The sequence below is a fragment of the Fundulus heteroclitus genome, chromosome 5, assembly GCF_011125445.2.
Source record: "Fundulus heteroclitus isolate FHET01 chromosome 5, MU-UCD_Fhet_4.1, whole genome shotgun sequence".
In the NCBI taxonomy this organism is placed as follows: domain Eukaryota; kingdom Metazoa; phylum Chordata; class Actinopteri; order Cyprinodontiformes; family Fundulidae; genus Fundulus; species Fundulus heteroclitus.
In genome coordinates this window covers 2,869,305-2,893,194 of record NC_046365.1, presented here as the reverse complement: position 1 = coordinate 2,893,194, position 23,890 = coordinate 2,869,305, and the positions used below count along the sequence as shown (strand labels likewise).

The 23,890-nt window shown below is 41.7% G+C and overlaps 1 protein-coding gene across 1 annotated transcript; it reads right to left on the bottom strand.

Moving 5' to 3' along the window:
• Window positions 1-4,426: 4,426 nt before the first annotated feature.
• vps37c (VPS37C subunit of ESCRT-I) lies at window positions 4,427-23,142 on the bottom strand. Its single transcript, XM_036136725.1, has 6 exons — window positions 22,981-23,142; window positions 22,766-22,891; window positions 22,231-22,340; window positions 18,198-18,369; window positions 17,665-17,747; window positions 4,427-9,264 (listed from the first exon to the last, which is right to left on the bottom strand). The coding sequence occupies exons 3-6, from the start codon at window positions 22,321-22,323 to the stop codon at window positions 8,533-8,535; spliced, it is 1,080 nt and encodes a 359-aa protein (XP_035992618.1). The 5' UTR covers window positions 22,324-22,340; window positions 22,766-22,891; window positions 22,981-23,142; the 3' UTR covers window positions 4,427-8,532.
• Window positions 23,143-23,890: the final 748 nt, after the last annotated feature.

The window sequence follows — 23,890 nt, the reverse complement described above, 5'->3', positions numbered from 1 at the left end:
AAGGACCTTTCAAATTATTAAAAAAGGCCCATAAACCAACTTAAATCTTAAATCAAAGTCGGCACAACATTTAATCAATTTTCTACCACCACATTTCTTTCTTCACTGATGTTTACCACAGATTAACACAGAAATTGTTTCAAGGTGAGAAGCAAACACAGTGATTGCTATAAACATTTAAATGCACAATGCTGCATGATGGATGCATTGGCACTTCTGGAAGACATCAAGAATCTTTTATTGTCACCAGGTGTTACAGTATAGAAATTATTTTCTAGACAGACATCTGTTTAGGATTCACACAAACAATATCTACAGGTGGGCACAACAGAAAAATAAGGATTAAGTCAGGCAGTTGGATGCACTGGTCAAACACGTTTATTGAGAAGCCCAGGTGTGCAAAACAGTCTTTAGGGTCTGCTAGGACTGGTACAGAGTTCCAAAAGACAGTTCTATTTTAAATATGATTTACTGTGTTGCTTTAATTAGTCATTCAAAGCTTCTTTGATGATGCATTTATGCCTGCAGTAAGTTCTGTGCAAAATTCTTCAACCTTCATATACAGAATTGTGCAATGAAACACTCCTGATAAGTTAACATGCATTCACAGTAGTGATATTGTGATGTGTAACAGACTCAGGCTTCTCAGCAGGGGGTGATAGCCCTTACAGCTTTTGCGAAGAAGCTGTTTTTGAGTCCGTTAGTTTTGGATTTGATGTTCCTCAAATGTTCATCTGATGGGAGAGTAGTCTGGCCCTGCTCTGGACTCATGCAGCATAAACTGAGTCCAGTTCTTGCAGACTGCATCCTATAAATCCCTGTGCTGTCCTCACCACCAGTGGTAAGTCTTTCTGCTTCACAATGCAGCTCCCATACCACACAGTTATGCTAAGACATAAAACACCTTCTATTGTAGCAATGTGATTGTTTTAGCAGCTTACTGGAAAGTCCAGTCCGTTTCAGTTTTCTATATACGAAGAGCCGTTGTTGGACCTTCATCACCAGGTGGGAGGTGTTTACGGACCAGGAGATGTCAGAGGAGATGTGGATGCCCAGGAATCTAATGCTGTCCACATGCTCCACCACCTCCCCATGTATTCAGTCTTTATGAACCTCCTGTTGTCCACTATGACCTCCTTGGTCTTGCTGGTGCTCAGGATCAGATTGTTCCTGGAGCACCACTGTGTGAAATTGTCGACCTCCTCTCTGTAGTGGGTCTCATCATTGTTGGATGATGAGACCCACCACAACAATAAACCTTCCTCTGGCCTTTTGCAACCCTTTGCCGAACTCAACCAACCTTGGTTCCATATTGCCCTAGAATTTATCACTGGTCTAACAGAACAGAACTGTCAGAGCTAAGGCATTGGGAAGAGTGACCAGCAGGTTTGTCGGGGGTTAAGCCTTTGGTGGATTGGAGGTAGGCCAGGTTTTTGTGTTGTGTCCAGATGATGATGGGTTGTTGAGTTTCCTCCAACCAATTCCTCCATTCTTTCAAGGCGAGCTTGATGGCCTGGAGCTCCTGGTCACATACGTCAGAATTCTTCTCAGGAGGAGTGAAACCGCGGGAGTAGAAGGCACAGGGATTAAGTTGTTCAATGGTCTCGGAACGCTGAGTTAGGACAGCCCCAACACCGGTGTCCGAGGCATGAACTTCCAGGATGAACTTTCTTTTGTGGTCCAGATGAGTGACAACTGATGACGTGGTGAATCATTGCTTGATGTTCTGGAAGGCTTGGTCAGTGTCGGTGGTCCAGGAGAATGGGGTCTTAGTGGAGGTTAGGGCCGTTAACAGTTGGGCAATGAGAAATTCTTAATGAAGTCCTTAAACTTCTGTAGGAGTTTACAAATCTAGAGTTCCAGCACCCTTGAAAAAATAGCCCAAAATGGTGGTCGATGGAACATTGAACTCATATTTTTCGGCTTTCACAAATAGGCTATTCTCCACCCAACCTCTGCAAAACCAACTTGACATGCTGTCGAGGCTCATTAAGTCTTTTGGAATATGTGGGGATGTCATCGAGATAACACAAAACGAAGTTGTGGAGAAAATCCCAGAGAACATCATTGACCAGAACCTGAATTACTATAGGGGTGTCAGTGACTAAATATTTAAATATTTGTAATGGCTTACAGGGTCTTGAAAGTGATTTTCCATATGTCCCCCTCCCTGATGCAGACCAGATGATAATCATTGTGCAGATCGAGTTTGGAATACATTGTGGAACCATGAACGGACTCAAAGGCATAGGACAGGAATGGTAAAGAGTATTTATTCTTAATAGTGATTTGGTTGAGTTCACGTTGGTCGATGCAGGGTCTAAGGGTCTTATCCTTCTTGGTAACAAAAAAGAACCCTGAACCGACTGTGGAAAAGGATGGTCCGATTATTTAACTGAATTGCTTTAAGTGAATGTTAATGTAGTTGACTAGGGATTCGTGTTCCACACCAGAGATGTTATATAGGCAGCCTGAAGGGAGTGGAGCTGTCATGAGTTGCTCAGTTCTTGGTTTTTGTATGTATTTTAATTTAGTTACATTCAGTCTGGTTTTCTTGTTGCTCTCTCTCGCCTCCTGATGCCACTAGCTCTCTCTCCTCAGTCTCTCTCCCAGCTCCTTCTCCACACCTGTGTCCAATTTACCAATCTATCCCTGCCTTTGTTCCAGTTCCTCTCCTCACAGTATTTAATCTCCTCTCATTTCTCCACCCCCTGCTGGTTACTACTGCGTCATCTGTGTCTACGGCTTCTACTACTGCTGCATGTCACCTTGCCTCATCACTTCCTTGTGTTGCACCCCAGGTTTACGTTTTTATTTTTGCTCCTTGGTCTCTTTGTGTTTGGGTCCTACCACAACCCCCAACCCAAACATGACAGAATTATTATATTTTAATGGCCTGAGATTTAAATCTCTGCTGCTGCTGATGCAAAAAAAAAAAAAACACAAAAAAAAAAACATCTTAAACTGAATGCTGAACTGATTATTTTACATTCAAAGAGGTTTTGAATAATTCAACTAATAAATCACGATATCACACCAACTTTCTGTTAGCATTGCCTTTAGTCTGCATATCAGTTACCTGTCTTCATTACACTAACAAACTAGTCTCGCATTAATGCTGGCTTTTATACATAACTCATCTCAAGAAAAAGGCTTTTCTTTTGAGTAATTGCAATTGTTTGTAAAAACAAATCAAATTTTCTACCTAATTGAAAAACTGTCATAGAGCTACAGGGAAACCAGGATGGGTCCTCCACCCTCAAACATAAACAGTGGTTGGTCCTACAGGGATTAAGTTAGTTATGACACTTAGGGTGACCAGACGTCCCCAATTTCCAGGGACAGTCCCCGTTTTGGATGACCTGTCCCCGATTTCAGTGTATCATGATGGAGTAAAAAAAAGTCTAACGCAGCAAGAAGTAATTACCTGGTCCTGCCCTGTCGGTGTTGCAGATGAGCCAAAACAAACCAACCCTTCGACAGAGACTCTGTGGCAGTGATTGGAGGAATTCATGGATTTAGCATCATTTCTTTTCTGTGTTGTTACAGAAGAAAAAAAAACATACATTTGCTTTGGATCATCTCCAACATGTAGGGACACAGGTGGGAGAGTGGAAATGTTTGCTTTCTTACATTGCTTACAGATTACACCACAGCTCAGACACAGGATGAACCCAAATCTCTGATAAATGCTCTAAATGTCATATAGAGTTGGGAAATTACAAGCACTGTGTATGGGCATGTAACCATGTTGAGTACCAGGGTAAAATTGTCAGTGAACTCAACCTGATATTTAATGTCCAGCTGGAGACTGATCCTCAGATTTTACTTCTTGGCCTACCCAGTCGTCATATTAAAGGGTCTCATCAAAGACGGTTGTTCAGTATCCTGACATTTGCTGCCCAGAACAACTCATTGCTTTGATGGATTGATAAAGTCCCACCTACAATCGAGGGTTGGCATTAAGTGATTTTTGACATATTACCAATGGAATACTTAATACACAGATCCAAATGTGAGATGGGTGATTTTGTATGATCTGGGCCCTTTGCCTAAGTATGTAGGTAAAAGACTTACGACCTTTATAAAAGGGATGCCAGATAGCGAAGAAGAAAACTGGCTAGCTAATGTTTTTGGACCTTGAATGTCTTTTTGCTTCACAAATGTGTTTGTGCTACTTCACTGTCATGTGTAATAGGACTGAGTGCTTTATGTCTATATGTATATGTATAAACAGGTAGTTAGGGATACTATTTAATGTTCTATTGTCTGTGTTAATGTCAACACAGACAACTGGTTGTTGGTTTTATTTCTTATTGCACAAATTTTAGTTTATTTCTACTCCAAATGATAAACATGTTGCCCCAATTTTCATTTCCTTTAATGAAAGAAACATCTCAATTATAAGAAATGACTCGACAAGAGATTAGTTCAAATGAATGTTTAATTATTCACAACAAAAGAGATAAGATTTTAAACAATCTACATATTTTTTATCTTGTAATCAGAAGATATCAGTCCATCTGAATGTCATTACCCTCAGAATAATATAAATTCTCACCCAATCTAATATTTTTTTTCTTGTGCTTCTTCTAAAACACTATAATCACTATTACTGTCCAAGCCTAGTGGCCAGTACGTCCTTAGCATAATCATTCTTCATAAGGACATAAAAGCAAACCTTTCTCAGGAGTTTACACCCCGTCAGGTGAAGAAGTTACATTAATGCGTTCACTCGAAGCCCACATTAAACTAGGCTGTGTGTGTGGCGAGTAAAAGGTACGCCTCGACTAACACACAGGCGATCCCGATGGAAACACAACCATATCAGTGCTGTGACACCACCATGTGGACCACAGCTGCTTTCTGCTATTCACTGAAAGACACCAGGCAGTTCGGCGGATTTGCTTCATCCAGGAGGATGCCAGACCAACCATGTTTTATCAGTCTCAAAAAATATAAAATAAAAAAATAAAAAGCACATCAACATTTACTGATCGTTCCACGTGAGACTGTTCCTGCTGGACAGTCAGCAGGCGAGTGCACACCGCCCAGCACCGATGTTGGACTACAGCAGGTTCTTCTGCAGACAGATACTGGTTTCTGTGAAACATTAAGACTGAAGGAATGAGCTCCGATCACGACAGGCAGCTTCTTTTGGTGGTGAACACTTCCATTTCCTGTCCCACTGCTTTTATTGAAGAGTGACTACCCTACATAATCACTTCAATTGTTAGGACAAGGAACCTTTTGAATAACTTGGAATTTCTCAGCACTGTCTTTCTGTGCTTTTGATAGTGTTGGTAGACCTTTTACATGTCATTGACACCATGGTTCTTGTGGTTTGAACAGAAATGTCACACTGACGATTCTTCCATCCACCGTCTTGGACGGTTAAGCGTTCGTTGACGCCCAGTCAACACGTGAAGGGCAAAGTAAAGCCAACGTCAAAAAAACACCAGAAGACATACAATGCAGCAGAATGTAATTCTTCCTGAAAAACACTGTTTAAAGATTCTATGCTGGAGTCGCTCATTCACTCTAGTTTAAACCAAAACCAACTGTGGTTCTGTTGAATGGTTTAATTTTAGTGGGTAACCGATGGGCCCTCCAAAACACTCCCACCACCTTGTGATCTTGATCTTTCCCTGATTCTACACCGTTTTACGGGTGTGTCTAGTCAGCAGGGGGACAGCTATACAGCAGGGCTGCATTTCACTTTGATTTGGTCTTCAGTTTGACCACTTTCATCCATTTTCCCTCATCCCCAAAAATTCTGTTATATAGATAAAACCCTTTTTTGCCACAGTGGTGACATTAGACAGCATTTAGGCTCAGAAAACTCAGAGCATAAGTGCTGATATACAAGAACTGTAATTATAAATTTATCTGAACCTTTATTTGAAAGACAAGTACAAAGGAGATTATCTCTACTGTATTTAATGTCTACTGAAAAATAAAGATCTTCGGAAGCACATCCCAGTAAATTTTAAGTAAAGGCTGAAAAACAGATGCTGTTCAGTCTAATACCTGGGTCTGGAATGGCCATGAATCAAGAAATTGCATCAAACCATTTCAGAAAAGAATTGATGACTTGAATATTTTTGGTACAAAACACAAAACCAGTTTCCAATGCATGAATTATCTGTCCAGCATGTTTATATAGCAGCAACTAATCAGCTTTAATTTTCCAGTCAGTGTGTGTCAAAGCAGGGAAACATCTAAATGCTACAGAGAAGCTCCACAGACTGTGTGCACCTGATGGCCAGCATGCAGTCCAGGTCTGTCTCAAGCATCATGAGAAGGACGATAACTTTAGATTGTTGAGTTGTTTGTATCTTATACTGAGCAAGAGGTTTACTTTTTCAAAACTGCTCCCTTCAAAAATCCTTTGTACTTGTGTTGCTTTAATAACGGCTCACGAGGTTTGACTTTGCACTTGAAAAGAAAAATGGGGGTTTGAAATTTGTTACGATATTAGTCATTGTTCCTAAGGAAGTCTTGGGGAGGAAGTTTTTGCAGGGTACATGCTTATCTTTTTTTTTTCAAAATAAAGAAACCCAAATGAAGCCTGGTGGTGCAGAGGCATCCTAGTGAGAGGGAGTACCCACAGGGACACAAAATATTTGGATGCACAACACCTTCAGGCCCAGAGAGCCTGGGGCCCCAGAATCAACCACTGAAATGACCTTAAAACAGCCCAGGTGTGTTAAAAACCACAGTCCTAGCACTCATCTGATTCTGGAACGCCACCTTGCTGTGATAATTGATGCAGCGCTAATTTGCTTTGTTTTGGTCTCAATGACCAAGGGAAACGGGTTAAACAAAAATATATAATTCTCTTAGTCCAGTGATTCCTGAAGAAGGAGCCAAACCAATTAGAGAGCCAGGTTTTCACTAGGATGAGGCTGGACCGCCTCTTCCTAGTGAAAACTAGGAATTAGCTTTACAGAACCAAGAGTTCTGAATCATGTGAACACTGGTCAAACAGAGTACTTAGAACTACATGGCAGTGGTGGATACTCAAAAGATGAGCTGTTTCACTAAATCTATTTTTTTATTTAGCTTACAAGTGCACTGTGGTAGGATTCAGCATTGCGTGTTGGTGAATTTAGTTGAAAATATCCCTTTTAAACTGAATTGCCCTCAACTGAATAGGTTGTGTCAGGAGTAGGCATGAGCTGGTAGGAGGTTCCCAAGGCAGAATATCTTAGTATCTACATTTAACAATATATAACATGGTCTAATTGATATTATTGAAAGCAACATTTGATTTTGGTCAAAAAATAGAGAAAACATTTACTCTACATTTAGCAGTTTTCAAGTAAAACGTGTTTAACACACAGAATATGAGCTCTGGTGTGAATGAGGTGACCAGCCCATGCCTAACCACAAGGAACTCCAATTAGCTTAACTGTGAATTCTTCCCAATTAGAATTCTGGATCTAATAAATGGAGAAAATGACTCTTAGGTGTATCTCTCAATGTGGGCTGTGTGTTCAGTGGGGGTTGCTATAGGCCAAAGTACACCGCAACAAACAGCAATGTTGGCAAAGCCTGGTGGCAAGGGAACAACAGATCATCCTCTTATTTCCAACGGAAAAATTCAGCGGGGTCTTCAGGAAATTCAATTGTAATCACTTTTCAATATTAGAGTATTAAGACTTTTTTCCCCCTCTAAAACCAGTGAGATCTGATCGCTCCCGAGACAACTCAAAACAATGGAATGGACCATTTAAACATGCAAATGATAAATGCCTTGAACCTGCAGATTAAACAAAATGACGTTTCTTTGGTTTCTAAAAACAGAAAGTGGGACTGATTTGGGAGATTATTGTAAAATCCTCTCACACAAGCTATTGCTTGAAGGCATTCACCTGCCACTCAGAGAGCCAATCGAAGGGCAGAACAAGCCAAAGCTGCATTAAAACCCTACACCTGATATGAACTTAATAAAGAAACCATGCTTTGCTGTAGCCACAGACTTTTCAATTCCACCTGTATTCAGTTTCTTATGATGTTCCATCACAATAAATATGCATTTGAAGCAGACAGCTGGTTCACATTGTTTGTAGTGTTACAACAACTCATCTTTGCCATGAACGTGACGGGGGAGTTCACATAATGGAACCTTCTGACTGGGACAGAACATCACTTCAACAGGGAGATGAGCAAGGGCAAAGGCGACACAGTGGGGGAGTGAAGAGCCACGTACAAGTGCTTGAACACCTCAAAGCAATGCAACAACCTGAGACTAGTGTGGTGGTGGGGAGGTATGGGCCAAAGGGGCAGGGGGGGGGGGGGGGGGGAGGACTATAAAGACAGATGCTTTAGACTGATATAATGAAATAGTGCAACAAAGTTAAGTAAAGCAAGAGACCTCTGGAGTGTGAGATTGTGTGTGTGAAAGGAAGCAGGGTAGAGGGGGTAGAGAAAAAGAAAAAAATCTCAAGGAAGTCAGATTAGCAAGAGAGAAGAGAAGAGAGAGAGAGAAAGAAGTGTAGGAACTGAGGCCGAGCAGCAGCAGCGTTCTCAGGAGTATGGCTGGGGAACTCCGTATCCCGCTCTGTAGATGGGCTTCCCTGTTGGAGACTGAGAATTGGAATACGCCGGCCCGGCTGGGTAGCTGTAGCCCCCGTAGCTGTAGGAGGCTGGATAGGGGGCTTGGCCACCGGTGGGGTGGCTGGGGGTGTACTGGCCGAATGCTGAGCCAGGGTGTGGAGCAGGAAAGGGGTGCTGGGTTGGGTACGGGCAGGAGACGGAGGGAGGAGGCCCGAAAGCAGGTCTGGGCCCAGAGTAGCCTGCAGCTGGGGTGAAAGATGAGCCAGAACTTGGGTAAGGGCTGAACTGTGATGGTGGATTGTTTGGGATCGGCCCTACTGTTGCCACTGCAGAAGCGGGGTTAGGAGGGGAAGCAGGGTACGGGCTGTACGGAAGCCCAGGAGTTCCAACTGCAGAGGAGGAGGCTGACTGAGAGGAGTTTTGGTATCTGGAGGACTGAGGGTTGGCGTTTGGCTGCTGCGGATTTGTTGTTGTTGCTGTTGTTGTTGGTAGGTTCCATGATGAGGGCGTGACGACAGGGTTTGGGGTGACGCCTGCTGATGATGTCATGGTAGTGGGATTGCTCTTGTCCCTCAGTCGCAGGATTTCTTGGAGTTTCTCCATCTGCACACGTCTTTTGTGAGCAAGTGAGCGCAGGAGGAGGAAGCGCTCGAAGAAGGAGTCCAACGCCAGGGAGCCCTCCAGAAAATCATCAGCCAGAGCCTGCAGACACATTTAAACAGTAAGTAGGAGAGGGATACCAAAACTCTGTGTACCTACCATGCAGCCTTGGTATCCACTATAGAAACAGGCTCAGGTCAGACACGGCCATAAAACAAGCTTGGGTTTAAGTCCTTACAGCACTTCATCTGCCACCAACATGTGCAGCGCAGTGTGAAAACAGTTAACAGACGGTGGTTTGTAAATGATTTCATACCCTTGAAACACATTTTGGTCACATTACATACACAAACCTAAATGTGTTTTCCTAGAATTTTATGGGATAGGCCAACACAATGTAGAGCATCCCTGGAAGAGGGAGGAGATGTAGACCGCACATCTGAACAACATTCACAGAAATTCACCTTTTCCACGTTTTGTATTTGTATGTTGCTCCAAAATGAGTTTCTTTTGTACCCGTAAAAATTATTATTCATACCCCAAGATGACAAAATTGAAAATAATGTTTGAACTTTAAAGCAGATTTATCAAAAAATTACATACGTATTTGCTACCTTTGTTTAAAATCCTATAAGCCCAGAAGGGTTTTAGGAGCAATTTCAGCCTGAAATGAAACACCTGATATAAATCAAGTACAGTTCAGTAGCTCTAAAGAGTAAATGCAAACATTTTGCACCAGTGTGGAGGTAAAACATTATAATAATGTTAAAGAATATTAATGTCACTATATCTGATTTATAGGTCCAATGGTTTTTTTTCAACCAAATTTTTTTCTACTAAATTGTTAACTAAGTAAACATTTGAAAACACAATGAAAATCCTTTTAAAAATATAGGAGAAGCCTCAGTCTTTATAGAGCCACATCTTGACTATAACTGCAACAAATCTGGACCGATTCAGCTAAAGCATAGTTGTTCCACAAAGGTTTTAGTGAGCAGAGTGCCAGCAACCTGTGATTGTGGCACAATTTAACCAAATGTGCCTAATGTGTTTGTCACATCATCAAAATGCAATCTAACCAAATAAAGTGCTGATTATCATTGTGGGATTGCTAAGCATGTCTGAGCAGCAAAACGTTTTCTGAGAGGCTCAGTAATATTTGGCAGACCTTTAAATGTATCTTGTCTGTTTAAAGTGCTGAGAGAAAAATTGGCAGCTTGTTTTAGAAGGATTAAAGCCTCCTCCTCAGAGGGAGTTAGGGGGAAAAAAAACAGACATTTCTGACATATTGACTGTTAAAGATGGTTAAAAATATGCGCTTGGAGGAACTTCCCGTTGTAATGTGTTTCGGGAAGACGGATGTGAGTGGGCTCCCAGTTATCTTTTTGCATTTATTTTATTTTGCCTACCCTTTCCTTGTTATTTTGACAAAATCATCAGTACAAGCTTCTAAAATCAATAAACATTGTGGGTGATCTGTATTTTGTCGCCCACTATGTAAAAACAACTGGACCTTAAAATGCACCCCAATTTGTTATCTACTGAGAAGATAGAACAACTATTGTTAAAGTTGATACATCTACAAAGACGGTGAGAAAACCGTCCGTCTCTTATCACAGCAACTTAGAAACCATTCAGCTGCTCAACAAATTCCCCAAATATAAAACTGCAACGGGGACCTAACGATTGATTAACAAAATTGTTCTACTCAGATTTCTATAAGTCAGAAACATGGAACAGTTTTTAAAGAAATCTCCAGACCTCTCTAATAAAAAACACATAGAACCCAGACTGAACTACCATTAAAACACATTAAGTCTTTAACGTAATAATGGAATTGCAGCTACTAAAAATCCTGCTTAAAATGTTCAACGATGTTCTGTCCCATGGATCTCTTTCACACACACTGATGGACGCGTTAATCCATCCGTCAGCTCAGCAAAGACAGCACAACCCATCTCTCTTTTAAACAGAGACGTGACATTTTTAGCCAAAGTTCATGCTTTACATCTAGAAAACCACTATGCAGGAAGTGATCTCTGTAGACCAAACTGGTTTTATTCATAGATGTCATTCTTTTACAAACATTCGTAGACTCCTAAGTATTATTTGCTCTCCTGGATCTGGTGCAGTGCCTGATGTGGGTGTTGTACTGGATGCAGAGAAAGCTTCTGACAGGGTGGAATGGAGACATTTACTTGCATCTATGAAGAAATTTAGTTACGGCTCTAAATTTATTTCCTGGATAAAACTTTTGTACACCTCGCCTAGAGCTGCTGTAATTACTAATGGCAAGCAATCACAGTATTTTCAGCAGACAAAGGGAACCCGTCAGGGATGCCCCATTAGTCCGCTACTTTTTGCCTTGGCCATAGAGCCCTTGTAGAGCACCAACGTCAATAAGTGCAGTTCATCGCGGGGGAATGGAGTACAGAATATATATATATATATATATATATATATATATATATATATATATATATATATATATATATATATATATATATATCTCAAATGTACAGAAACAACTGCGACAGACTGGCGACCTGTCTAGGGTGAACCCCGCCTCTCGCCCAGTGAATGCTGGAGATAGGCACCAGCAACCCCTCGTGACCCCATGAGGGATTAAGCGGGTCAGAAAATGGATGGATGGATGTCCAGAAACAGCTTTAAGAATCTGAGCATCAATGGGGCTCCAATGGGCATATGACTTTGCAATGCATTGTGGGACGTGGACAGCATTTTCCAGAGCAACCTTTCTGTTTACATTGCTGATTTGGATGCTCTGTTATGAGAGACAGAGTCGCAAAGTGCTTGAAAAATGCACTGTACTACAGAGAAAGGTGACAGATTGTACTGAGACAAACTAGACCCTGTTCTGAAGGTCTGCTACCTCAAAGAAATCTCTATGATCGGTGGGATTGATCCATGAGCATGATAACTGAACAAAAGATTTATATGACCTGGCGCCACCCACTGCCACCCTCAGAAGCTGAGCTTGCTCTCCATCTCGTCAATGGAGTTAGTGTTCACACCGCCAAAGAATTCAGAAATGTAACGTCTTTAAGTGCTCACAGTGCTCCTCCTCAGCTCCGGTGTCTGACGGACAAATTTGTTTAATATTTTAAGCCTGGCATCCACTCTGTATTTATACTGGAAATATTTAGGGGCTTATTGATTTATTTATGAATTTTGACAAAGCCTCTCCTTTACTTTTACTATGCTTGCTACCAGGGTCCGAAATTAACACTCGCCAGTCGCCAAATGCGAGTAAATTTCCCGTTTGGCGAGTGAATTTCAGAGGGCTAGCTGCCACATGGCGAGTAAATGTTTGTACCAAATAAAATAAAAATAACATAAAAATAACGAAACCCATATGATCCGTTCACAGCTCTGTCCATCCAGAGCTCAGACCCGCCTTCTGCGGTGCTGGTTCAGCTTCTTTCACATTCAGAACCAGTCATGGCTGAACGCTGGATCAGAAAACAGATCTGCTAACCAGATACAGTCTAAAACGCCAATTAGTCTGTTTATAAGTTTCGTTCTTATTTATTCTGATTTTTTTTAACTACCTGCGCTGCGGCTCTGTGCTTCACCGCTCTTACTGCGCCTCCCCCGCCCCCTCTTGGAGCAAGGTGCTTTTATCAGCGGCCAGCCTTCAAAACGTGAATCGCTACGTTTAATGTCCTTCCACTCGTACCAAAATGTCCCAATTAAAGTCAGAGTCGGTAACTGTTTTTCATGCTCTTTTGTTTTTAACGACACAGAACCAGCGGTGCTTCGGTGGGCGTGGTGTGTTGCGCTTGAATGCGGTACCGCGCACGTGACGTCACCGTCTCAAGAGCAACGCCCCTTTTGCCGCTTAGGTAGGGCATACAGGAGAGAAAGCACGGATAACCCAGCTATTACAAGCGCAACAGAACCAGCGATCTGACCGACTTTACAGCCGTCAAACTTTCCCAAGACGATGTCCCAGGCGCACGGATTACTGGCCGCACTGTCGAAGAACACACCAACCTTCAGCTCAAACGATAGCTTGAGGTTCGAGGGCTTAAAAAGACTGGAAAACTGGCCGAGATGATGAACGGTAAGCTTTGTTTTTTTTTCCTGCGCGGCGGTCATGGCAGCGTCGGGCGTTTTTTTTTTTTGTTGTTTGCAATCACCGTCCAGGAATGGGTATATGTTTAATGTTTGTCTCATTTGAAATGTTTTTGAGTAAGCTATCCTGGTAGCAGGCTATCATGTTAGCGCCTGCTACCATGATAGCCTATATGCTGTCATGGTAGCAGGCGCTTCATTATTAACATGTCGGCCACCAAAATACTCTTACCTGTTCACTACTTGATGTCGCTGGAATTGGGTCAGGATGTTCTTCGGTTGTGCCCTTTCCTCCGACAAAATGCTTGCTACATATGTACTTGAATTTGGTAACTTTTTCCGGGTTGAACTGTTGTGTAGGCCGACCGCCCCGGTGAACCCAGCGCACACATTTCTCCTTGGCAGTCTTGAAGAAAACATCCTTCATATGCGGCCGATCAGCGTACCTCGAGTCGCTGTTGCACGTTCCATAGCAACAATGTTTAAAAACCATGGTCTTAGATTTGGAAAAAGCAGTCGTTTACCGAGTAAAACCTAGGCTAACGCATGTCTCTTTTAAAGCAAAGCAGCGGCGGGTTTCAGTTTGCCCCACTGCGTACCACGTGATGTGACGTCATTGTGACGTTGTGTTTCTAAAAATAGCTCGCGCGCGGTACCGCATTCAGGTGCGCAAAATTACGTTACATGTAACCTGTAACATCGGGGGCGCAGCGCACAAGGGTAAAATCCAGCAGCGAGATCAGCGTAAAGACGCAGCGTGAACCCTGAGTGCTTTAAGTGTTGCAGCTGAGGGGAAAATTTTGAACCATACACAGGGGCGGATCTGGACAGGGGCCAACAGGGGCCTATGCCCATGTAGAACTGTTCCTGGCCCCTGTTATGGCCCCTGTACTAAAAACATGATGTTAAATTTCTTAGGATGATAAATGCTGACAAAGATAACGTGACTGACTGGTCATTTGGATCAGTTGTATTTTTTTTGTTTATGTTTTTACCCAATAATAAAATAACAAAATAATTAAAAAAATATAAAAAAAATAACAATTAAAATTAAGCTGTTTCACGTTAAGATCCCGCTGTATTGAGAAAAGATCAGGGGTCTGCAACCTGCAGTTCCAGAGCCACAATTGGCTCTTTGGCTTACTTAATATTTTAAACAATGAAATGTTGACCTGTTAAGTCCCCCCCCCAATCTTTTGTTCTGTGCCCCTGTGAAAAATACTGGCCCCACCCTGACCCCCCTACTAAATTTGGCCTAGAACCCCCACTGACCGTACAGGCTTGATGAAACTCTGCCTCATTCACAAATAAGGCCAACATGGATAGAATAATGATAATCTGTAGTGTTTTTTAATCGCCTGGATGTGAATCTGATAATTCATATTGTGTCTTTTATAATCAACTACAATATTTTCTTTTTTTTAAGTCAGGAAACAAAGGTTTCTCTTCCAGGGTCCAGTCAGCCACGCCCCCAACCACACCCCCCATAATTAACATAATCTCACTCTTAATTTTTATAAAAGTTGAGGTCTGGTCAAGATTAATATTTTGGCCGGTAAAAAATATGCCTGGCCGGTGGATTTTTACATCTACCGGCCAACTTGGCCGGTGAATAACAAAGTTAATTTCGGACACTGCTTGCTACCCTCAGCTGGCTACGCTAGCAGCCTGCTAAAAGCTCTGTGTGAAACAGCATAACAAGCTTTGAGAAACACACATGCCATTACTTTAAAAATTACTTTGGTTATAAAAAAATATCACAGATAACCTCAAAGAGTGAGGAAAACTTACGATGTAAAGCCTAATTAATCTCCTATTAATGAAGGAAATAGGGGGTCACTTTACTTTTGCTTTGTTTGCTACCCTTAGCTGGCTAGGCTAGGCTAGCAGCTTGCGAAAAGCTCAGCGTGACAGTTAATGACACCGCACGGTGTGTTTTTAACTTTTTTTAAACAAATGAACAGAAAACAAAAAGAGTTGTGGATGAAGACTGTGTAAACAAAACGGAAGCATGTTTCCCAATGGCCAGGTTTCCCACAATGCAGTGTGGTTGTTACGTCGCCCTTTCTAGCCCAATATCACAAGAGACATGCAGAAACTTTACAGAGAAAACTTCTATTCATTGTTTGAATCGGTCAAACTAGATTTGAAGAGATGGAAGTCACTTCAACTGTCGATGGCAGGAAAAGTAAACTGCATCAAAATTAATGTGTTAGGGTTGGGCTAATTTGTTTGGAACGCTAAGTAGCCATGAATCAAGTTGGAATTACTACAAAGACCTAAATTAAAGCCCCACTAAGTAACATTCTTACTTTAATATACCCTCTTCTAAGTCCCTGTGATGGTAATCCAAGTGTTTATTAGAAGATTCATAGGTCTGTTATCTCCCCCTAGTGTCTCTGGCCGAATAAAACGCACTTGCAACTTTTTGTGCGCCGACCCGGGGACTGGCTGTCTGGCTCTCTGATCGGTCCAGTTTTTTATTATCATATTTATTTCCCGCTTTGTAATCCAGGGCGGGATCACCTAGCCTCGTGAGACCATCCTGATCTCGCGAGCTTTCAAGGTTTCACTCGCAGATCAGTCTGGCTACTCTCCGTTAAAGAAAATTTGGAGCCGTTCACCAAACGAACGTCCAATCAGCGTTGGCTTTGAGGCGGGTTGAGGTGTGACGCAACGGGAAGTGCGACAGTTCAGTCTAAAGAACATGGCGGCTTCAGCCGATGAAACTAGCGTTAGCGTGGCTATCGAGCAAGTTTTATCGGAATTACAGAGTATTTCTCTGCTGAGCTAACGAGCCTTTACCTGCAGCAGCAAGAGTAGCTTGGCTTGTGGTTGTGTTTTCGTCGTCGCTCGTAACAGAGCGACGACGAATCTGATTGGTTCATTTGGCCCGTCTATCACCAACATAGGCCAATCAGCTAACAAGTATTTTCGCCCCTTCCCAAAGTTACTTCAACGGAAGGTTTCCAGATGGATATGCGGAGCAAATCTATCTGGCGGAGTCAGGTAAGGGATCACCGACAGCTTTGCGCATGTATGATTCATTTGCAATGTGGAAGTAAAAAGGACCTGGTTTCCTCTCTGCTCTGACTGCAGGCAGGCTTCAGGATGAGGCAGCAGCTGTCTGCCTGTGAAACGGCGCTGAGGGAAATGGGAAGGGGCTCAATGCTGCACTCGCTGCTGCCTCAAGACGGTAACGGTAGAACAATTGGTGCTTTCATGGGAAGTTGCTAGATTTGTTGCTAGTCGCTTTTTTGAAAAGAAAAAAAAATTTGAAAAGAAGTGAACAAATATGCAGTCATTTGTCAAAATCATGACCAGGGTATGTCCACAGTATAATAAGGCAACCATGTTAAGAGTGTATTAGCAAAAAAAAAATCTGTTTGGGGTTGAGTTACCCTTTAATCATTTCTAGAGATCACTTTGCAAAGGATTCTTCATAAAATGAAGAACGTTATGGAAAACCCTAAACAACATCTTAATGAGACTATTGTACAACAGAGTGTCTTGAGTCCAGATCAGCTGTGAGACACACCTCTGCAGGAAATAGTTATCAAAGAGTTATCATCTACAATAACTCTTTGAAGAAACCCCATGAGTAACGCCAGCATTTCATTTCCCTTTCGGATTATTAAAGTATTTTCTAATTGAATTTGTTGAGGCGGTTGTGGCAGACTCTTTCCAAGCCTGGCACACCAGTTTTGGGGCATTTCCCCCCATTCTCTGCAGATCCTCTTAGGCTCAGTCAGGTTGGATGGGCAGCAGTAAGCTGTCAATATCAAACATGTTAAATTGGATTTTGGTTCAGACTCAGGCTGGGCCACTCAAGGACATTAGCAGACAGCTCCTGAAGCCACTCCCACCTTCTTCCACTGGTTGGCTGTAGCTTCTATATGGCTTGTAGCAAACATCATCTGCAGTGAAACATGGGAGTGGCAGCATTTTTCTGTGGGCGCCTTCTTCAACAAGGACAGTGAAATGGTTGCATTTGCAGCAGGGCAATGACCATAAACAGCCAGATCAACAATTTAAATGTTTAGATTGATGCATATTTATATGTTAGAAAGGCCCAGTCAAAGTCCAGACCTAAATTCATTTAGGAATTTGTGGCAGGATGTGAAAAGTCCTGCCACAACAAAACGTTGGCTCTCCATCCAATCTGCCTGAGCTTAAGAGTTTCATTTGGATGTTTTAAGGTATGTATCCGTTTCTTTCTCTTCACAACTATACACTACTTTATGTTGGTCTATCTCATAAAATCCCAATAAAATAAAATTTCTGTTTGTAACATGGTAATATGTGAAATGTTCAAGGCCCGGTAGGATCAGCAGACCAATATGGGCATCTGTGAAAGGTATTTCACGGTTCAAGTGGACGCGTGTTGAATGGTGGAGCACTGACCTCTGACTCCGACTCTGTTTTTTCACTTTCTGTCTGTAGTCTGGAGAAGAATGCCTCGGGAGAGACCTGGCCCACCATCCCATCTGTGTGCACAGATAAAAGAAATACTTCAAGGAACAGAAAACAAAAACAAACTAAGGGTGTTTCCACAACAGCAGAGAACAGGAAAAACCGGTTGTGTTCGTCTGGATGACCTGCTCAGATTAATGACAGACACCAAACAAATCACTTCATGATGTCTTTCACTGGCCACCAGGACAGACACGAGGAAGACCAGAGAGCTGACAGTAAGCTGGGAGGTCAAAGTAAAAAGACTTTCAGATTTATTGGGCTTTGGCCAAAAAGACTAAAAACAGCTGATACACATGTGTTTCCCCTCCTGTTTAAAGATCCTGTTCAATCTAAGCACCAACCAAGGATTACCTGAAGCTGGTGAACAGAACCCCTTCATGACAGCAACGTTCACTGGTTTAAAGACCCACTGTGACCCATCTGTCACCAAGTTTCTACCTTCGTAGTTCCCCCCACCCTACCTCTCTGGGAGCAGTGCTGTCTGTAGGTTTCTCTGACGGCCTCTAGCTGAGAGTATCTGGCCACCAACGCCTCCTTCAGGGACTCCAAGCGAGGCTTTATATCCAGGTTTTGCTCTGCCAGGCTGCGATTGGATGCCAGAGCCATCTCTCTCTCCAGCTGGATATTCTGAATCTGAAGAAGGAAAAAAAAAATTTAATAACAGATGACAATAATTAGAATAATGTGAGAAAAAAAAAAAGGAGTTTAATGTGTAGCCCCTACACTGGGTTAGACGTGTGGATGAAGCAAACAGGAGTATCCTTTTTCCACTGACTACAGTCCGTCTTAGGCAAAAGGAATACGGAGAGAGAAACCTCAGAGCAGCCAGTGACCACTTGCTGAGTCGCAGGGAGATGATAGGACACCCAGCAAGGTTCTGACACCAACAAGTAGCACTTCCTCCTTTGTTGTGGGCAAATTTCCCTTATATAGGACATTTTTGACCAATCTGTATAATCTAACCCAACCTGTATATGATTTAATTTGACTTTGTAAAGTGCCTTGAGATGACATGTTTTATGAATTGGCGCTATGTAAATTAAAATTTAATTGAATTGAAATTGTATAGTCTTCATCATCATCATATCTTACACATGATGTGTTTACTTACACTAAGGCTTGCTCACTCCTGTTGGTTTGAAATATATACATTACCTTTCAAACATTTCAACATTTTATTTTACAACAAACTTCAATGTGTTTTATTGGAATTTATTGTGATAGACTAAAACAAGTAGGGCGCCATTTTGAAGTGGAAGCAAAATTGCTCTGACAGCTTTAATTAAAATCTAGTCTACCTAAGTGCCTTCAGAAGTCCTCCAGAGCTCTGTTCAGTCCATCATCTGAACATGGGAAGATGCTGCAGACCCATCTCAGTCATGCACTTCACCCATCTGACCTATTAGGAAGGAGTGGCCAGAAGAAAGCCAAAGGATGTCGCCCTTTAAGTGTGTCACAAGCCACGCAACGGACACAGCAAACATGAGGAAGAAGGTGTCCTGAACATGTGAGACCGAAGTTGACTTTCTGGCCAACATACAAAATACCGTGATGAAAAACTAATACCATGGGCCACTCTGAACACATCATCCTCCACAGTGAAATTTGGGAGTGGGAGCATCATGGTGTAGTGATGCTTTTCTTCAGCACAGCCAGAAAACTGAGCTGTCACATCACAACCACATCCAGTTCCTGATTGGTTGTCACAATGCGACAACACACAAAGGTTCAGCTTTTTCAACTACAACAGCTGTCGCTTTGCATCCATTGCCGGTTTCGTGTTGCTCTGGTTTCGCTTTAATCGCCAAAATTGCACGCTTTGTGTGACTAGAACTACCTCTGTGGCTTTGCTAAGCATCACTTTGCCTCACATTGCTCATGTGCATAGGGATATCGTGTAAATCTGTCTATCAGCCTGCCACATTCCCATCCAATGTGAACGCATCTTTAGAATGACTCTGTCAAAGTCCAGACCCCAAAACAAATGAAGAAACTGCAACAAGTCTTAAAAACTGGTGTTTATACACACTCTGATCAAACCTTCAAAGGTATTCATTGTTTCCATCTGAACGACAAGGTTAAAAAAGTTTTTTTCTGACTTTGGTCTGTTGTTTTGGCAAAGGAAAAAGTTAGTTTTGGTTTCTTAATGACTCGACCTCTTTACTTTCCAAAAATTGTTTATGCTGAATTAAACAGTGAATCTATTTCAGGAATAGGGAGCTTGAGTCCATGGTGTTTAAGGAACTATTGAACAATTATTGTAGTTTAGGCAGTTTTTCATCGCATGTTGTGACAGATGACACTGTGACGATAAATTAGAAATCTTGGCTTTTCAACTTTGGTATAAGATTCTTGAAAATCTAAAATTTTCCTTTAACGTCACAATTATGCCCCACTTTGTGCTGGTTTAAAACCAAAATAAAATATATTAAAAATTGTTGCTGCAATGTGACAAAATGTCCTGTAAAACCCTAAAAGGAGTGTTGAGAAAGTCTGTCTGAATAGGCGAGTGGAACCTACACCGTGTTTCCATACACAGGGCCAGTTTATGACTCCAAACATCAAATCCTCAGCATGATGACACAAGTCAATGATTTACCCAAGTCTGAAAGGGCGGCTACAGTCAACATTTCCACTAAGAGTCAGGAAACAAATGTGCTGTTATTCCTGCAACAACAACAAAAAAAAAAAAAAAAACGAGTAGCTTTTTCCCCTCTCACCCAGCAGAGCTGCGCCTGCCTTCTGGAATACTTGCTGAACAAAAACAACCTCCACAGCCTTCATTCAGAATGAAACTTGGTCTTAAGACTAAATCTAGTTTATAACAAAGGATGCCAGTCTCTCAAACATCCATAAAAGGTACAGTACCTTAACTCTCTGTTTGGGGAAAACCATGACGTACAGTGGAACAGCGCTGTGTTCAATAGGAATACATTTTGCAAGTCTGACACAGCGAGTGCTCGGTTTGCAAAAATTTTGCACTGCTTAAAATGACTTCCAACATTTACAAGAAAATGTAAATTTTTTAAAATGAAAACTCTTGTGGAAATGTGACTCTAGCATATCAACATCTAGTTGAACCCTTATTTGGGTCGGAATCCAGATCGCAGGTAGCAACCGCTGACCTCGATGATGGAGCTACTAAATTCTTCACTCAGATTTCAGTAATCCAACACCAAACTGATACGGAAGGCAAGCTACGACATTGCTGGTTAACATGATTCGTCAATTAAAAAAAAAAGTATGAATTTGTCTAGGTGTGGAATGTGTGTATGCAGTTTTCTTCAGCAAGTGTGCGACAAAAGAGACCAGTAAGTAAAAGTATCAGTAAGAGGCACTGTACTGCAGCCAGGTCAGTCTACAATAGAAAAGTAAAGACAAAGGAGAGCAGGTAACAGAAAATCCCAGCAGCAGTATGATTGTCTCAGATTGCAGTGTAGGATCATTTTGGACTTTGTGCTTGTCAATAAGACAGGGGTAAAAAAACTGTGCTGAGTATAGATTGTTTAATAGCAAAATATGCAGACTGGTGTTGTTGTGGAGGATTTCAACATTTTATTGAAGTATTGGAGACCCGGTACAATATTCCTCCCGCCAACACTTAACACGGTAATTCTATAACTAAATAAAAGAAACAACAGGAAACAGTCAAAGTGTTGCCAGGCTCACTAAATACAGCCCAATATTTCACTCAGTTCCTTCTATGTGTGCTGAGTGTCCACAGAAAAGCTCTTAATGGTGAGATTGATACTCGATTCCAGCATAAAAGGAAAGTTACTCCTTAGCCAAATGTGACAGTACATAACTATTTCTGGAGCAAGAATTTAAGGAAAACTTATATTTTTGCCAAATGAATTAAAAGCTGATTGAAATCGGCTTTGTCATCCCACTTAATATACAAGCACCACAGCCTGCTTCAACATCAGACCGTTGCTGTGATGAGCCAAATGTCAAACTGCTACATTATGACAATTTGTACATTACTATTAGAAATGATATTTATAGGTCAAATAAAATAATAGTGGTGGATTATCTTTTGTTAATGTACGGTACTGGTGGAGTGAATATAAAAATAAGAAAAAAATATGAGAGCTCAAACCAAAAACAGTAAACCCAAAATGTTCCAAATAACTAAGATGTGAAGTCCGTGGACAGTTCATTGGAGACAAAGAAGAAACATCAGGATAAAATCAGGATGAAGCCATTCTAGTTTTATTTATATTTAGTGTTTTTAAAGTTAAATTAATTGCTTAATTATTATAGTTTACATTTAAATTGTCTCAGCGTATATTTTTCCCTAACAAAATCTTGTTTCCTGCTATTTGAGGTTAATCACCAATGTTTCTAGCTGTAAATGTCAACAAACCAACCCTCCAGTCTGAGAGTTTTACCTTTAATATCCCTGAATTGTCATAAACCTACACCCCACCACGGCGCTGTTTCAGAACATGCAAGCTAAGGAGAAAAATAAAGGCTCCTTTTCTGTTTTTTTACCTCGTCAGACTCCAGAGCCATGGACTCCACCCTCTCTGGGTTGTCGAGGAGCTCCTGTAACTCTGATTGGCCCAAATCCTGGAGCTTCTCCATGTGATTGGCTAAGATCGCTGTCCGTCACAAAACATACAGGAAGTAAGAAGAGATTAAACCACTGCTTGGAAACAGAAAGTGAACACTTGGAGGCCTCACAGCTGAAATTAATGTTAATTAATATAGTCAGTTATAACTTGGTTATTTTGACAGCTGTATTGACAAAACACATCACGTCACCTCAGTTACTTAATATGTGAAACTGGTAATAAAGACGGAACGTAAAAAAAGGAGAAGATTTGACCACTTATTTCGTAAATAAGAGTAAATGAAGACCACCTAAGTAGCGATGTTCTATTAATAGCTGGCCAACAGGCAGCTAAGAAAATGGAACTAAGAACAGTGTGTACAGAACACAGGCAAGTGGTCGAAGGCCACGGCAAACAAAAACATTTTCAAATCAGTCAGGAAAAAAAAGGGGTTTAAATAAACTGTTACTTACATGATAATAGCAGAAGAAAGTCAGTGTGACTCTGACTGGTGCTGACATCTAACACCAGATATTTGGTTCCCTGACAAGTGACGCGACACGTCCCCTGGATCCCCGAGCTGCCTTGACGGATCCCAGCTAAATGAAAGAGAGACGACGCCGGTTTGTTTTCGGCGCTCTTCGCTCGGCAAGCTAACTAGCTAGCTGTAGCCGATGCCCAGTCTCACCTGAAAGTTCCGCGTTCACTGGGCTGTTGTCAGGGGAGGCTGTGAAACGGAGAGCGGCGTCAACTTCGAGGGAAGCCCGGCGATATGCCCACCAAACACAAAGCCCCAAACCAAGCCAGCCAGTCAGCGATGGCTGCCCCAACGCTCTCTGGTCCGTTAATTGTTGTTAGTTTAAAACATCAACGTAGTGCGGATAATTTGCTCGACAGATGACAAAATTGGAAGAAAAATAGGAAAGTTCCACTCTGATCTGACAGGAACGGCTGCCATCTTTGGAATCTCCCACACGTTGCAGGGGTGTATTTTTGGAGGAAGTATTTTTATTCAGGCATGCATTTTTAACCGAGTAGTTATTTTTGTACGGATTTTGAGTTACTAATATTGCACTTGCAGTTGAGTGTAATGTTTAAAGCAACCCGCGGACCTCTAGAAAACCTAAAAGAAAAAGCTGTTTCCGGAAATGGTATGCGCCGTACTCAGCCGAGACACGAGAAACGGACGCTGGCAAAAGACACTCACGCATGCGCAACTGCTTCTCAAAAATGTTTTCCCTTTGAAACGTTGCCGTGTTGGTAATGGCATCTTTCTTTGTTTTATGGATACAGTAGCTGTGTATAAAATCCGCAAAAATTGTTTTAAAATATGTTTAAATTACAGAATTAAAAATCTCAATGTACACAGTTTATCTTATGTAGGCATAAATGCATAAACAAAAATTTCTCTATGCTCCAATTTTTAAAGTTCAAGTGTAAATTTAGTTACACTTTTTTATCCCTTAGAATGTATTATTTTAATTTTTTTCTGATTTTTCCAGGTCTGTCGGTTTAAATATCTCCATTACTGTGGGGGTAGTGGATATAATAATAATAGTGGTTATGGAGCTGGGCATTTGCGCCTAGGTGAGGCTGCG

Excerpts from the sequence above, each read along its gene's own strand:
- vps37c (XM_036136725.1), bottom strand. The coding sequence starts at position 22,323 with ATGGAGAAGCTCCAGGATTTGGGCCAATCAGAGTTACAGGAGCTCCTC. Across the intron at positions 17,748-18,197 it reads ACAGCACTGCTCCCAGAGAG|ATGGGATGGTGGGCCAGGTC; the intron begins GTAGGGTGGGGG and ends CTGTGCACACAG. Across the intron at positions 9,265-17,664 it reads AAACAGAGTCGGAGTCAGAG|GCTCTGGCTGATGATTTTCT; the intron begins GTCAGTGCTCCA and ends ATGTGTCTGCAG.